At 42.6% G+C, this 17465-nt stretch overlaps 2 protein-coding genes across 2 annotated transcripts; one reads left to right on the top strand and one right to left on the bottom strand.

The window, feature by feature from the left end:
- Positions 1–1615: 1615 nt before the first annotated feature.
- LOC306706064 (protein crumbs homolog 1-like) lies at positions 1616–8236 on the bottom strand (the record flags this gene model as incomplete). Its single annotated transcript, XM_079172975.1, has 8 exons — positions 1616–1868; positions 2481–2603; positions 2736–2777; positions 2892–3810; positions 4837–5002; positions 5129–5679; positions 7118–8083; positions 8188–8236. The coding sequence occupies 8 exons, from the start codon at positions 8234–8236 to the stop codon at positions 1616–1618; spliced, it is 3069 nt and encodes a 1022-aa protein (XP_079029101.1).
- Positions 8237–9957: 1721 nt separating this feature from the next.
- zbtb41 (zinc finger and BTB domain containing 41) lies at positions 9958–17280 on the top strand. Its single transcript, XM_079172687.1, has 11 exons — positions 9958–10081; positions 10636–11889; positions 12148–12355; positions 12633–12702; positions 12838–12985; positions 13243–13372; positions 13462–13557; positions 13643–13749; positions 13962–14067; positions 14163–14251; positions 15559–17280. Exons 2-11 carry the CDS (start codon positions 10668–10670, stop codon positions 16191–16193), a joined length of 2811 nt encoding a protein of 936 aa, XP_079028813.1. The 5' UTR covers positions 9958–10081; positions 10636–10667; the 3' UTR covers positions 16194–17280.
- The last annotated feature ends 185 nt before the right edge of the window (positions 17281–17465 follow it).

Raw genomic sequence — 17465 nt, 5'->3', positions numbered from 1 at the left:
AGAAACGAGCTCAAAAGACACTCCACCTTTTCAGATATGTCTTTTTCAACATACTATACTATGACTTTTTATGACATTTCTATGACAACTATTTTTCTATGACTTTTTTCAAAATGCTATACTATGACTTTTTTTTTTACAAAATATGACATATATGACCTTTTTCAACACTACACAATTATTTTTTATGGAATTCTTTCGACATATTATACTGTGACTTTTTTCAACATGATATACTATGTCATTTTTCGACATAAAATAACTTTTTTGGAATTATTTCGACCCGCTATACTATTACTTTTTTATTACTTTTTTTCAAAATGCTATTCTATGACGTTTTTATGACTTTTTCTCTACATAGTATACTAATGACATATTTTAAACTTTCATCGACATAATATAACATGATTTTTCATGACTTTTTTCGACACGATATCAAGACTTTTCTCAACATATTATACCTTAACCTTTTTGGGACATACTATATTACAACCTTTTTTGACATACTCTATGACTTGTTTAGGACTTTTTAAAAATACTTTACGATTAATTTTTACAACACAACATACTATGAGTTTTTCTGACTTTGTTTTTACAAACTGGTACGAGGGACAGTCTTTCCCCATAAAGCAGTACATAAAGCAATTTGGATACCACCTAATCACATTACAGAAAACCAGATTGACCACATGAGAATAAACTGAAAGTTCAGGCATTCTCTTCTTGACGTACAAGTGAAGAGGGGAGCAGACACTGGGTCACCTACTGACAGCGAAAAAACAACCCAAGCTGCAGCAATGTAACAACTCCAGAGACACTAGAGTCCAATTCAATATCAAACTATTCCAGGACATAGAAACAACTAAAATGTACCAGATCACCTTAAAAAACTGTTTCCAAATTTTATTATATGTTTTCATCGTACAGATCAGGTTCTGTATGCACTGCATGCAGAATAGCCTTCATCATTTATATGAGGGTACATTTATAAATACACAACTTCCTAGCAACAGACAGGTATTGTATTCATATCCAGTAGATAACTGTATGTGAGTGTGTCCCTGAACAGTTAAAAACATACACTGATAAGAAAGCAATACTCCAGAAAAAAGTGGAAAATTAAGGCACAAGACAAAGTCTCTAATGTGGTTTTCACTATGAGAACCATGTCAAATGTATGAATATATATACTGTATAGATTAATTCATATTCATTATCAAACACATCTGTTCACAATGGACACATTTCTAAAACTGTCCTCGTTAGTATACTAGATAGAATAAAATACAGTTTTACACATAATGTATATTTACTGCAATTGTCCCCCTTCTCTTCTTGTGAACTCTTTAGTTTTTTATAGAGCTGGGATCCAAAAAATAACTTTCATGGGTTTAACTTAATTTGACAGAAAGAGAAAGCTGAATTCACCAATAGATGTTTTGGCTCCGTCCTTCCTTTAGTATGAAGCTTCACAAACCGGCTGATGTACTGTGTGCAGGTTCCTGATCACACATTACATGATTTTTGGGAACTGAATTTGTTCAAATGTACTCCAGTGCGACTCTCTACCTCGACCAAGTTTAGTCCAATTTGATAATAATAGAGAGTCAAGGGCCTAATCAATGATGTGGATTGCCCACTCAATTTCTGGCTCATCGTCGAGGCGCATCACGAGGTAGGACACCAGCTGGAAGAGGTTCTGCCACAGGCCCAAGAAGAGGTACAGGTAGAAGTCATTGATGTCCATTTGACAGTGTGTTCCTGAGTAATTCGCATCACACACGCACTCAAAACTGTTCACGTAGTTGATACAGAAGCCTGCGTTCATACACGGGTCCGAGGCACATTCATCCACATCCTTCTCACACCTGCAAGGAAACATAGGACAGAAGGGGTTGTACAACACAAACAAGAAAATGCACCATGCAAAAACAAACTGGCTGAGCTTTTATCTGCCATAAGGGGCCACTGTGGTTAAGCCATGGCTGTGGTGGAGCATTCAAACAGTTGTGAAGGAGAAAAAGGTGGGGTGAAACATAAAATAATCCTGAATCCTGCAGTAATATATATTTTCTGGCCACTTTGGGACGGCAAACACATGTATTTGAATGTGTTAGCAAGGAGTGGCTTATATGCACAAATCATTTATTTAAGGTCATGCTTCTGGCCAACTGGTGAATGAAAGCAGGATATTAACTCTATTATTTAACTCTGTTTTTGGTCTGCACCAACTCCTGTGGAAAATATCTGGCTCCATAGCTGCTAAATATTTCACCGTGTTCACCAGTTAGCTGCTAACTTTGTCTGTCTGCAGTTTGGTGCTGAACAGCATACAGTGAGTTTTTACAGTTTTTTTGGCTGAAAACAGCTCCCTGCGACATCTAAAAACAACACTGATAAGCGCAGTGAGAGTGAAGGAAAACAGGTAAGTTGGAGGCTGTAAAGTCAAAACAATGAGCTGAATGTGCTCCATGTCCTACCACTGTCCTGTGAAACCAGACATGCAGTAACAGCTGTCGTCTGCTTCTGAGCAAGTTCCTCCATTAAAGCAGCTGTAGTTCCATCTTGTACCCGTGCATGTAGATACAGGCAACTGAGGAAGTCTTAACAAATAAAAGAACACAGAAAGAAATGTCAATGGCATCCAGCTTGGCACCGGTTGATTCAATATTTACTGGGTTAAGTGAAACCATGGAAGTGTGTTTATTTTCAATATTTTATGGAAAAGCACTCACGGATTGGTCTCAATGTACCATGGCATTTCAGGAATTTTCTCCCTGTAAGAGAACATTTTGTAAATCAGTACAACTCAGAGCTCATATACCGATCACAAGTGTATGCTCCTGCAAGCTTTACGTCACGGAGATATTGACAAATGTGGAAGAACTCACTCGCAGTATTCTCCCGTCAGATTCTGAGGGCAGAGACAAGTGTAGCTATTGAAACCTTTCAGGCACGAGGCGCCTTGGCTGCAATTGCCGCTTTCACACATATCAACTTCCACCTCACACTGTTTACCACTGTACCCCAGCTCACACACACACATGAATCCCCCATGTAGGTTGATACAGTTGCCATAGATGCAGGGGCTGGAGATGCATTTGTCTGTTGGGTCTTGACACCGTGGCCCCATCCACTCAGAGGGACATGTGCATTGGTGCAGGTCAAACAAGTCCTCACACACACCCTCGTTATTACAAGGGTTTGGTGCACACACACTGGCTCCCCAGCAGCCGTATCGTGGGTCAGCGTTGTAGTTTATCCTCGCAAACTGCTCCTCCTGAGGTCTGGGGAGGTTCAACTCTGTGTTCAAGTAGAAAGGGAGAGGAAGGCCTCCAATCTCCACCGCGCCCAGACAGCCGGTTAGGTCCACTCCGGTGTCCATGCTCAGTCCTCCCAGGAAAATGTCTGCTCCCTCCCTAAGAAAATCCAGGTTCCCCGCAGCTGTTTTGGACATGCTTAGCTCCTTCTTGCCTCCATCCACAGCCAAGATCCACCTGGAAGTCGGGAGTGTCTCGTCCTCCATGCTGAGCTCCACAGTGTGCCACTCTCCATCACTGTTTGGACCCTTGCTTGGAACTGTCACCTTGTAGAAATCCTTGCCAGCCCCAGACTGGAGCTCCATGACCACATGAGCATTCAGGAGGGAGACGGTGAGGTAGTCGGAGTCTTTCTGCGCATGCATTAAGGTGGCAGTGGACTGTCTTGTCCGGAAGCTGAGGGAGACGCTGCTGAGGCTGCGCTTAATCTTCCCATTGCTTTGGTAGTGCAAAATACTGCTTTCAACCCGAAATGTCACATTAGACAAACCTGAAGGAGAGAAATGGAAGAGACTCAATGAGCTGAAATGAAATTGTACTATTACATGTAGATTTACCATTCATTTTCAATGTATTCCAGTGCCAGGACATAGTCCCCATTCTTACTATAATCATTCCAGCTGAACATTAAAGCCTCTGAAAATTTGGTTTCAAAACCTTTTTTCCAACTGGGCCCATTTCAAACCAGTGAGAAAAATACGGACAAAAATACTAATACAGAAATGTTCATGTAGGCAACCAGCGGTCAAAGTATGAAGTTGATTTAATAAATACGTTTTTAGGGACTTTAAACTGTTTAAAAAAAGATATTGTCTGTTTTGTCTGTTAAAGGGCACAACAGACAAAACAAGCTTCAGGTACACTGCCTATTGTGTCATCAGCTGGGTGGCGATGTGACATTGAGGAATCCACAAAAAAACAGAGAAAAAAGGCTTTCAAAATATCTCACACAAAAGAGAAAAAGAGGACAAGTGAAAAGGAGCCTCTGAATGCAGAAAAGTGAGAAACCTTAATATATGCTAAATATTCTTGGAAATACAGACACTTATGAAAAACGTCTGACTGGCAGCTTCTCTGGATCAACAGCTCATTTTCTCTTTGTGAACATGTGACATGTGCCATCATAAACTGCAGGCATGTGGTCTTAATCTGACCAGGGATTACAACGTCTTAGAGGAATCCTGTGTAGGATCCCTGCCTCGAAGCTGTTCTCTTCTGTAATCAGTCACACTGTAATTAAACAGAGCCTGCACCAGTGAGACTGTGGAGAGTCCCTCCAGTGGATACAAACCAAGATCAGAAATGGGCTAGTATTATGAAAGGCATACACATTTATTATGGATCCTCTTTCCTGGCAATGTTTGTTTTACGTGTCAGGGTGGCTGTACACATAATATTATTTAAAGCATATTCCTCAGCCATTCTTAGACAGACTCTGAGACTTTTTTTATCCAGTGTACTTTTAAGACAATGTTCTTTCTAAGACAGGAATAGTGCAACAACTCAGGACACTTACACTCAAAGCCCTGAGAGAGGTGTTGACAAACAGCCGTGGCGGGGCAGGGAGACAGCTCACACCATTTCATCTCCTCGCAGCGCTGCCCTGCAGTGTTGGGGGGGCAGTTACAGGTGAAATCGTCCCACATGGAGTAACACACTCCCCCATTGAGACAGGGGTTGACCTTATGGAGAGAAAACAGTCCAAATAAATCAAGACTAGCCTCTTATCAGTGTCCTCAGTCATTATGAGTGCAGATAAGGAATGACGATGTGTCACAAGCTTATTAAAGACAAAGAATTTAACTCACATCACAGGCATTGTCACTGCTGCATCCTTGTGCAACGTTGACGAGTTGCTCCAGGCTGTAAGATTCCACTGGAATTGCGATGGGATAGAACTGCAGTCGCTTGTTGTTAATCCTCAGATCCTGGACACATCCCTTAAAGTAGCCACCAAACGAGGCAGAGGCCCTCGAGTCTGGTAGCCCCCCAACGAAAACCAGATCCCCAGGATGGGTCTGGATGGGCCTAATGGGCGTAGAGCCCCAGCTATGGGCTGACTGTAACATCATGGCTGCCATTCCTTCCAGCTTCACAGTCACCAGATGGAAATGGCCGTCACTGACCACGCCCCGACGAACGAGGGTCTCAAAGTTGTTGACCTGAACTTTAACCCGTCCCTCTTCCAGCCACAGGCGGACGTACTGGCTTGTGCTGTTGGCCAGTATGAGGAGCAGGCCGCTGGATTGTCGGGTGCGAATGAACATGGATATAGTCACAGTATCATTTGGGTCATCGTCCAATGAGAAGACAGCATAACTCTCCAGGTCTTTTTTTCCAAACCTTGCCGTTAAATACTCTGCATGGGCACAGGGAAGAGAGAGAAAAAGCCATGAAAGTCAAACTTAAACAAAACCTGTTGAAAAGCACTAAAACAAATACTGTAGTATGACATTTTGGAAAATATGCTTATTTACTTTCTTAACAAGATTAAAATAGGAGGATTGAAACCACTCTCATGTTTGTCCATTAAATAGGAAGCTACATCCAGCAGCCGGTTAGCTTAGCTTAGCACCAGTCTCCACCTGGCAACTGCTTAGAGAAGACAATAGTCCAGCACATAATCCCTATAAAACGCCAAATTGTTGGTTGTACCCTTTGTTTCTCGAACAGTCAAAACAAATTAGAAACACCGTGTTAATATAAATATTCCCCCCCTGTTGCAAGTTTGTTAATGCAGGAGCTGATGAGAAGCAAACAGGGACCAGCGTTTCCTTTGACAACAGAATGGCAATGAAAAGTTCTATATTATCTAAGCTAGCCTGCTGCTGGTTGTAGCATCCTCGCAATGGACAGACATTAGCATTGTATTGATCTTCTCATCTATCTCTCTGCCAGAGAGCTAATACATGTAAATTCCTGCAGTTATCAATGTCATGGACCATAATCCTTCATCAACTTAATGAGAGCTTGTTTTGACAGACAGGTGAGGTTCTAGTCTATTTCCAGCTTTGCTTTGGCAATGAGTAATGCTCTCTGTTCATTGAAAAGAAGAAGCCTTTGAGAAAACCAACCAACAAAAATCCTTCTGTGATCCACATGACTCCCTAATTTGTCAACGTGAAGGCATGCCAGGTGAGCTCCTGAAACCACGTTTTTTTAATCCTCAGCCCAGGTGTTGCTGAGTGCCTTCTAATTGCATGACCGTTTGACTGAACACGGTGCTATTTCTACCGACTCTGTAAGCTCCTTTAAAGTCTACAGGCTAATTTTATTATCCTGCTGGGAAGCTTTCTAGCTAGTATTGAGGTATCTCCACTGAGGTTGAACTTGACTTGACCTATACCTGTTTTTACAGCATGTCTTCCAGTAATTATATCTGGACATTTGCCATTTGAATGCTGCAATTAAAGGAAAAAACACTTCACACACATTTCAAAGTCAGTCAAAACATTTCTAGAACTAATTTAAGACATATGAGACCTACACATCAAACACAAACACATCATACAGTTTCATCATCCTTGAAGACTCTTGTCGGTCATAGCTCTACTATTTCATAAATGGAACATGTCTTAGAGGCGTACAGGTGCCAAAAGTGGTGATGCCTCCTCAGAGCATAAAAACAAAGTTAAGCCCTCATTTGGAGTGGCAACTTAAGTTGACTCTGGTTTTCTCAAAGGAAAGAAGCAAAAACGAAGACAGGATTTTGAGTACTGAACCTCCTGGTTGCATTAATCTTGTTTCAATGCATTTTAAATGACTTGCAGTGAAGATAGTGTGTGTGAACATCTTACCATCTGCACAGTTGTTTCCCTCATATGGCCTGTAGCACTCACACATGTAGTTCCTCCAGCCCCGGCTGACACAGCGCCCTCGGTTCTGACACGGGCTGTCATCGCACTTGTCTTTGTCGCTGCATCCCACAGTGATGTTTTCCTGGACGTCTGAATCTTCTGATACTATAGCAGGCAACACCAGATGTGAGTCCACAAACACATCTCTGAAGCAGCCCAGAAAGGAAGGCGGGTAGTCTGCTTCATCTGCTACTCTGCCCGAACCCCAGTTCCCACCGACTGCTCCTATGAAGAGGCTTTGACGAACTGTTCCTGGCTCGGGGAGAGCAGAGGCTTGCTCAAGCAGCTGGACTTTAGCGCCGGAGTCTCTGGTGCAGCTTCCTTCAGTGCAGAGCAGCCTAATGAGGCTGACCACGCCACCCAGAGATGCTTCAACCGTGTGCCACTTGTTGTTGGACAAGTACTCTGGCAGCTCCTGAACCAGCGTGCTGGAGCCTTGACCTCTCAAACTGAGGAGGGAAAGATGCCCGTCCATCAGCTCAATGCTGAGGAGCAGGTCGTCCACTCTGCGCTGCAAGAGGGTGCCGACCGGTCCTGCTGTCCTGAAGCTGAATGTCACATTAAGAGGAACCTCTTGGTCTAGAAGCTGAGTCTCTATGTACATGAAGCCTCGGGTCTCAAATGAGAAGACGGTGGGGGTCTGGCATTGAGGGCCCGTGAAGCCAGCAAGGCAGATGCATGTGTGCTGATCATTGACAAGTAAGGGGGAGCATATTCCTCCATGCTCACATTGGTTGTCATCACACCCTGAAAGTGCAGTTGTGCAGTTGTCTCCTCCATATAGGCGCCCATTTTGGCGTTGTTGGGAGCAAAGGCATCTGAAACCTCCACTGTGGCTCTCACACAGACCACCATTTTGGCATGGCTGCTGTTCACATCCGTTGATGTCCTCATCGGAGAAAGTGCCTGAAGAGCCGAATACAATACAATATTAACTTATTAAAAGCAATTTTTTATCATGTGTCCGTAAGGTTCAGCACTCAATCACAAACAGTGTATCCAAGCATTACCTGCATAAAGCAACCACAACATCCACACTTGCACACTGAATCTCAACATTGTCCTCAACAAGTCCTCCAAATGAATAGATATTTGGCGATATCCTAATTTCAGTCAAAGACAGGAGGGGAGCTCTTGTCTGTGCAGCTCCATCTTCAGCTCTGCTCCTCCGCCATGCATGTGCTCACTGAAATGCTTGGAGCGGCGCAAGCCAGATAGGACGGATTAGGCTAATGCACTTACAATGTCTTACACGTTAAATGTGTTTGCAATGCGTGAGGTTCATCTGGGGAGGCTAATTCGAGCAACTCCAAAAAGAGATGATTAACCTTACCTGAGCAGAGGCAACACCTGTAATTCAGTTTCTCTTTATTACAAATTCATTCTGTAGAAGGATATATGCCCACAAGTTATCTAAAACATGGACATAAACTTAAAATACACGTGTGCACATTGATGCGCGTGTATTACGCAGCATGTCCTCAGTTATTTGGCTGCAGCAGTTGGTTGGACCGAGGCCCAGTCTTTCAAAGAAGTACATTGGTGGATCTAATCTGGGAAGTATCTCATTAAAAAGTCACTGACATCACTAATCATTCATTTGAAGAGCCATAAGAGCATTCTATCGGCTCATTGGTAATACCTACGGTTCTTTTAGTGTTACTTGTCTTGCAGTTGCTCTTGCTCTAGTTTTATAATGGCACTGACTGTATGTAATGGCCCAGGATTTGTTTATTTTTTAAGTATGTGTAAATATAGCCCATGTATTTTTACATATATTTAAATCGATGCACCTTAATACATCATAAACCTTAAGTTAAGTGTAAGAGCAGTGGTTGAATACGTCATCAAATTTTACTTCAATAAAAGTAGCAATACTACAATTTAAAAGTACTGTGTTACAAGTTTTACTCCTGAAATCAAAATCTTACTTAATTAGAAGTAGGTAAGGGCTATCAACAAAATATACATATATTCAAATTTAGGAGTAAAATAACTCGGTATGGGCTCTTTCAGTGAAACATAATTATATAAAATTCTACGAGATTATCATTAGTGATGTGTTAACACGTAAGCAACATACAAATGTTGTAACCGGATGCAGTGGAGGTAATGGAACTCATTTTATATAATGTTGGGTGGTTTAAATTTCTGTATAACAATGGAATGTATTTCACATGGTCATATATTTAAAACATTAGTTTGCAGTAACTTGTGTAAAATTAGCTGTCAGACAAATGCAGTTTAGTAAAATACACTCAATTTTCCTTTAGTGGAGGTAAAGGTATGAAGTCACAACACTTTAAAATACTAATATTATAGGTTATGTACAAGTAGGAATACCTCAGGATTGTAATCAAGTGCAATACTTGAGTAAGCCTTGATGAGTTTAGTTGCTTTGCACCTCTGTACTGAGCTCCAAAACGGGTTGGTAATAGCCAGAGCCGTATAATGAAAATATAAAGTATTATTAGTTATACAGCTTTGGTTATAGCTAATAGAAGAACGCTATTAGCTTTCAGACTACATTTCCCATGATACCCTCGTCTAATGAGCCCTCTCGTGAACCTTATAATACTGCTCGACAACACGTCCTCCTCATTTAATTCGTGTTTGACTTGTCATGCTTTACATACACAATTAAATAACAACCACATCTCAACGTTTGATTCTCGCGCTCTCTCTTTATGTTGGACTTATGTTTATGCCTGTAAACGAGAGCGTTAGAGGACAAAAGCCGAACGAGCCAATGGGCGGACGGTTTGTTACGTTGTCCGATATTTTTTCCAGGATGGAAGGTGGGGCGTTACACTTCTGAGGGAACTGTTATTCCTCCGTGTATTTTCCACATTTCTTGTCAACGGGAGCGTGCAGGCCTTTGTAAAAGCGGCTCATATTCCTAAGGTAAGGTTTTGTTTTTAAACGCCCCGATAAAACGTTTAGACGTCAATTTCCGGGAAGCAGCCTGGGTCGTTTGTCAACACTCTCCTCGGAGGGGGCCCGCCCGTCAGACTGTAACACCAACGTAAGGGGTCCTTGAGGTGGAGACACTATATGCATCAATAACGTTTAACGTCTTGGCCGTTAAGAATTCAGTACGGTTACTGAATAGATTAAAGTCATGTCTCCGTCGGGCCTGTATTGTGAGAAACATACAGGGCTGACAACAATTAGCTATTCGTTATGCTTTCTTTTAATAAATGGGAGAAATGTACCTCGACCGTTCGCAATACTTCTCAGTCGTGCCTCTTTTCATGCCCATTTGTTTACTTTCTCACCACAGTGTCCCCTTGATGTCCGCTTCATGCTGATAATACTATTTTTGTGTTGTTAAAGTCAGCTACGTGTACATGCTTAGCCACTTGTGTACCCTCTTATCAGTTCTGATCAAACCTCAGTCGTTGAGAGGATTAGCACTGCCTGTTCAATCTCAGCATTGTATTCCTCTGGTTTTTCAGGTGTGATTGATGGTCCCCCAACAGACCCAACAATGAAAAAAAAGCCTTGTAATCCGCTGCGTCCCAAACGCAGCAGGCAGGTCAGTGCCAGCAATGAATCTGCCACAGAGCCGGGCACCGGGCTTTGCTCCAGAGCCCAACCAAACTCTGAAACTGTCCCAGAATCAGCCTCACAAATCAGGAACCTGGCTATGACTCAGCACAGTCACAAGCTCCTCGAGTTCATGAATGAGGACCGGACCAGACAGAGGTTCTGTGATGTGTCGGTGTCTGTGGGTGGGAGGCTCTACAGAGCCCACAAAGTGGTGCTGGCCCATGGGAGCAGCTACTTCCACGCTGAGCTGTCCAAGAACCCTGCTACAGCGCATGTGACTCTGGACCACGTGGAGGACTCTGTTTTTCAGCACCTGCTCGGCTTCTTGTACACCTCCGAGTGCGCTGTTGCAGAGACGGACCTTCCAGCTCTAACTGAAGCGGCCCAGTTCCTGGACATGATGGATATACTCAAGCTGCTGTGTGAAGAAGGGGACAACAACGCAGTACGTGTGATCCAGGCACAGGATGAGCAAAGAGGGTCGCCCGAGGTGGAAATGACCTCCAGTGACTCGCCAGCAGGTGACACAGATATCCGGAGCCCATGTTATGTTCAGTGCACCATGTGCAGTCGCCAGTTTCCCACTGAAAACTCCCTGCAGATCCACGTGGCTGAGAGTCACCCGGATGCACATCAGGAAACCTCAACGGAGAACGAGAAGACGGCAGCTCAGAGAACTGCCGCCACGCGGAGATCGGCTCGCAGGAGGAGAACACCCACCAAATATCAGAGAGACAATGTGGAGCACACTGTCAACACTGTATCACCAAGAGAGCAAGATGGGGAAGGAACAGAAGAAGCAGGAAAGATGATTGTGGAAAACCAATTGCCCAAACTGGACGCGAACGAGACATCCAAACCAGCTCAGGGGGAGGATGTAGTGGACGAGGAGGAAGAGGACGGAGACATGGATGAAGACGGGGTTGCCCAGAGGAAGGTTGTTGAGGTTTTCGCAGTAGACGAGAGCTCAGGTCTGCAGGTTTTAGATTTAGAAAGGGCAGAGCAGCAGGCTGATGGAGAGGTGAAGGTGCATGTGCCAGCAGCAGGAAGCTCTACCCAGAGTCCAGTGTACCCCGAGGGTCTGGCTCCAGTCATCATCCAAACCTCCAGCAAGAAGATTCTCAAGTGCCCCAAATGTGACAAGACCTTTGACCGTGCAGGTGGGAAATATGGAGTACGGTCTAGATTATTAGTGTTGTCATTACTGTTTTCTACACAGCTACTATGAGATGAGCAGTTGTATTCAGGTCAGCTAACCATGCCAGACAGTCTGAGATGTTAAACCAAAGGATCGTCTCCGTTAAGTATCTAGTTCTACTTTACTGTTTGGTCTATAAAATGTCTGAGAAAAATGCCCATCCTAATTAATTACGACTGATACCATCTCTCATGTTGCGCACCTTTCCTGCATTTCATAGGGAAGTACGAGAGTCATACCCGAGTGCACACAGGAGAGAAACCCTTTCAGTGTGACGTCTGTCTCCAGCGCTACTCCACCAAGTCTAACCTGACCGTACACAAGAAGAAGCACGCCAGCGACGCTCCGTTCCAGAAGAAGGAGCACAAATGCCCCTTCTGCAACAAACTCCATGCCAGCAAGAAAACCCTGGCCAAGCATGTCAGGAGGTGAGACACTCTGCGCAGCGTTCTGGTGAAGAACAACCTTTTACCTCTGGTCCACAAAGTTAGCTCTCTAGAATCACGTATGTTAGCGTGGCTAAACATCTAATCTTCAGTTTTATACCTTAACATAGGTGTGTAAAAACTTATATCTCAGTTTTAGAAAATAAGCATACATTTTGTAGAGCTAACTCTCCACTAGATCTCCATGATGGCAGATGTGCGTGCGCTGCAGTCATGTTGTATAATGCCATGATATGTGATATCTTCACTCTCCTGCCAGGTTCCATCCAGACCACATCCAAGAGTTTCTTACCAAGAGGAAGAGGAAGAGTGAAGGCTGGAAATGTGCTGTAAGGATCATATTATTGTCTGATTATGCAAGCTAAGTAGATGCTGCATGATGATAGATACGTTTAGTTTCTCTGTTTTAAAGAGTGTATTTTTTTCATGTGAACATTCTGTAACGTTTGAACCTTCTGAACCAGATTTGTCTGAAGACCTTCACGCGCAGGCCTCATCTGCAGGAGCACATGATCCTGCACACCCAGGACCGGCCTTTTAAATGCTCCTTCTGTGACGAGTACTTCAAGTCTAGGTTTGCCAGGCTGAAGCACCAAGAAAAGTACCACTTAGGTGAGATGTTTATGGTGGAAATAAATTCTTCACCTCCTTAAAGCTAAAGATAAACCTTCACTCTTGGCTTGGCATTGTGGAGGTTGGTTTTTGCCATTTTTGGCGGTAACACTCACACACGCTCCCTCACAGTACTTTGTGTTTGTCTGCCCTCTGGTGTTTAGAAGAATACTAACAAACGGAGCCTTTGTGCATGCTCGTTGCTTGTGTTACATTTGACCACTTCAACACTAGAGTTTGTACTCTCTCATTTTCAGGTCCCTTTCCCTGTGAGATTTGTGGTCGACAGTTTAATGACACCGGCAACAGAAAGAGGCACATTGAGTGCACGCATGGAGGCAAAAGAAAGTGGACCTGCTTTGTTTGTGGTAAATCCGTAAGGGAACGGTACGTCTGTCCCTAAACTTCCCCCATATACCTTTTTTTTCCACTTATTTTGTGCTGCTTCGTTGAGAGATGTGTTTTTCTTCATATAGAACAACGTTGAGAGAGCACTTGAGGATCCACAGTGGGGAGAAGCCTCACCTCTGTAGTATCTGTGGCCAAAGTTTCCGTCATGGCAGCTCTTACAGGTGGGTCCGCTGAGATTTGAAGAATGTGATTGTGAAAGTTCCTAGTTCTCGGGTGCCTATAATGAGCAAAGTGTTCCCTGGACAGGCTCCACCTCAGAGTCCACCATGACGACAAGCGCTATGAGTGTGACGAATGCGGGAAAACCTTCATTCGGCATGATCACCTGACCAAACATCAGAAAATACACTCCGGTAAGACAAACAGCTGTTGGAGGCATCTTCTTTTGGACAAAGCAGACTCTGTCACATGAGCCTGTGGCAGTGTCTGCTTTGTCTCATTCACACATTTCATTTGGTTTCTTGTCACAGTACAGTACAGCGGGAAATAATGTAAACCTTTCACTGTCTCCAGTCAGTAATTACTTTAACTTAACATATTATTATTATTATTATTATTATTACAGGTGAGAAAGCACACCAATGTGAAGAATGTGGCAAGTGCTTCAGGCGCCATGATCATCTGACGGTCCACTACAAGAGCATTCATTTGGGAGAGAAAGTTTGGCAGAAGTATGTTTTCTCATAAATCAGTCACACTTCTTCTTTTTTTTAATTTTTGTTAGCTGCCCTCTGTGTGTCTCGGTTAATGAGGACTTTGTTCACAGGTATAAAACCGCTGTGCATCAGTGTGAGGTTTGCAAGAAAGAATTTAAAGGAAAGTCCAGTCTGGAAATGCACTTCAGGACCCACTCAGGTAAGGAAACAGATAAGTCCGTTCATATGTTTCTCACATATTTTTTTCACATGTGAGAGAACAGAAAAGCGTCAGTTAGATGCTTTCGGGGCAACCCGTTTGTTATCCCAATGGTCCGTCCAGTAAGCCCCGCCCCACTTAGGTACTGTTCTATTCTACCACGGCACATATGCAGTTTAGAATGATAATACTGGCAGATTTACTACTCAAAATCATTTCTAGCTGATAACTGGCTACAAAGAGAATATCCTGATATAATACTAGGGCTTAAGGTGAATAAAAGTCAGCATTCTTACCAGTTGATGATCGATTTAGAAGACTGCTGGAGTGTTAGCAGGTTTTCCTGGCTCAAAATGAGGTGGAGGTGATGCCATCCTGATACTGTGCACATGTTCTGTCCTGAGCCGTGTGTGGTCAATGTGCCAAATTGTTACACGGATAGTCAGTGGTAGTGTCTATATTATGTGTAATATATATTATATAGCATGGTTATATGTTTAAGTCTGAGAATATGACCACACATACTTGTAAAACGGGTTGATTTCTACTGGCAAAATATTATTTACACGCAGATTGATTTTATAATTATTCTATTTTAAGTGATTCCTTCTCTCAAACTGTCTGTCTGTCCTTTTTTATGTAATTTATTTTGAGTATTTTACTTCAAATTTAAATTATTTGCTTTAACCAGTAGCCTATTTATGGCAGTCATATTCTCAGATGTATTGTAACATAACTAATATCATGTCTGTTTGAACCTTTGTTTTTGATGAAGTGGGCAAAAATAATAATTAAACGACTTTATTTCCATACATTTCGTAGTTGAAAACAGACGCACATTGTAGTCGCAGTACAAGACGACGTTCAGACACGTATTCAGTAACGCTAGCTTGCAAAAATATATTAAAACATCCAAAGGCAGGGAATGGAAGAGGAATAATTACCTCATCAGACATTAATGTTCCATGATTGATCCCTGTATGTTTTGTTTACTTTAGTGAATTTTTCCCCTTGCTGTGATGGCAAAGAAATCATCACATGTTCATTTTGAAAAAGTGCAATAACTGATGGTGTTATTTTGAACTTCCGTGTTTATAGGACTGGCTCCCGCTTTGCTGCGGTCCAGCCAAAGACAAACATCTGTTTTCCTCCTCTTAGTTTTGGCAGCACCTCTCCCGGTTCACCATAGTGCTGATTACTGTACAGCGCCACCACATCGTTAAAATGACGTCATTTTTAAAATGATAGAAATACACACAATGTATGTAAACACACCTCTCTGATGTTCTCTTGTGTTCATGTGACAGGTGAGAAACCCCACAGGTGTCCAGAGTGCAACCAGACCTTTCGGATCAAGAAGACCTTGACAAAGCACATGGTGATTCACTCCGACGCTCGTCCTTTTAACTGCCCCCACTGCAGTGCCACCTTTAAAAGAAAAGACAAGCTCAAGTACCACGTTGACCACGTGCACAGCACCCGTTTCACTGAGCAGCCCCATGGCACACTCGGTGAGGACAAAATAGTCTCCATTCCTTTTGAGGAGCCCTCGAAGGTATACTGCGCTGAACCTAAGTCAGCCCTCCAGAGCAGCCCGTCTCCTACGAATGTCTGCGTGCCCGTCACTTTAGTTCCTGTCCAGATGGCAGGCGGAGCGCAGGCTGACCCGAACGCTCACAGGGCCTCTTCCCTCACCTCCCAAACTCACAGCGTTGTGAGCATGCAGGCTCAAGGGCAGCAGCAGAACTCTAGCTACCAGGCGGCTACAGACCTGGCGTTCTTAGAAAAGTACACCCTCACCCCTCAGCCCGCCAACATTGTCCACCCCGTGAGGCCCGATCAGATGCTGGACCCCCGAGAGCAGTCCTACCTGGGCACCCTGTTGGGACTGGATTCAGCTTCCTCCGTGCAGAACATCTCTAACTCTGATCTCACACACTGACGCTGCTCAGCAAAACCTGGGAAGGCACCGTCAGTCCAGCAAACTGATTTAAAAATAAGAACAGAAGCTACAGTATTCACCACTAAAATATACTGACACTTCAATACAGAGGACAATTATGCAAAATGATTACGTTTAAGACAAGCATGGGATAACCTCTTTGATGTTCAGCCTGATCTCAGGAAATTCACACCTCATCGTCACCAAAATATATATATTCATATGTAGAAAAAGAAGATAACTGTGTGGATTTAAAAAGGTGTCTTTCTGTTGTAACTGAAGTAAAACGATGACAAATATCACCGTAACTCTATGAAACAGGTGTGGGAACTTATTTGTACCAAAAATATCAGATGAAAACAAAATCTGAAACATTATGAATGTCAAGGCTGCCTCATTCGTCAGTGTACACAATGAAACATTCAGTTTTCCGATAGCTGATGTTTGATCATCTCTGGTTCAAACTGAGTTATGGTTGCACAGAATAATTTGGATTTTATGTGTATTTTTAAGAGACAAAGCTATTTGATTTTTAAGGAATCAGTTGATTGACGGAAAAGTAATTGATGTCAAATTGGATAAATCATTGGAGTAATTTATGCAGTAAAAATAATAACTTGTTGGTTGTAACTTATTGATTTTGTTTCTAGTAACTTATGATAAACCATCGCTATTTTTAATAAATTAATTTGGCTTACCAAATAAATAAATAAATATCCATAGATAATACAACATAATCGCTAGTTGCATCCTTGTAATGCTGATTAAACTTTAACTGTAACATGTAATGCAATTTAGGTTCTGTCTGTACAACATGTCACTCAAATGTTTTGGGTTTGTAATTGTGCGATGGAAGGAAACATATTTCACACATGCAGTGTACAATGATCAGAGGTCGATGTACTTGTGTATGTGTGCAAGTACTTTAATTTAAATACAGACGTTAAATCTGTGAGATTTGATTTTTTTTAAAATGAAATGACTTGTTAATTGAAGTGGAACAAGATGGATTTGTTCACAATGAATTGTTGGATAGTTGAATTGAAAACAGTTAATCTTCATATTCTGAAAAAGTGGCAATGCTCTTCTCAAACTTTCTATCATGATCAATAAAATCTGATTTGAAAATATTGATATTTGTGAGTCATTAGGCTCGTGACAGACTGACAGGATCTACCCATCTAGAAGAGTCTCATGACCCTGAACAGGACAAAGTGGATGAAAGTTGGATGAATTTGAAGTGATTTAGACTCAAACACTGCAGACACAATC

This window comes from Pholis gunnellus (assembly GCF_910591455.1).
Source record: "Pholis gunnellus genome assembly, chromosome: 14".
Lineage (NCBI taxonomy): Eukaryota > Metazoa > Chordata > Actinopteri > Perciformes > Pholidae > Pholis > Pholis gunnellus.
This window is presented reverse-complemented; position numbering and strand designations above follow the sequence as displayed.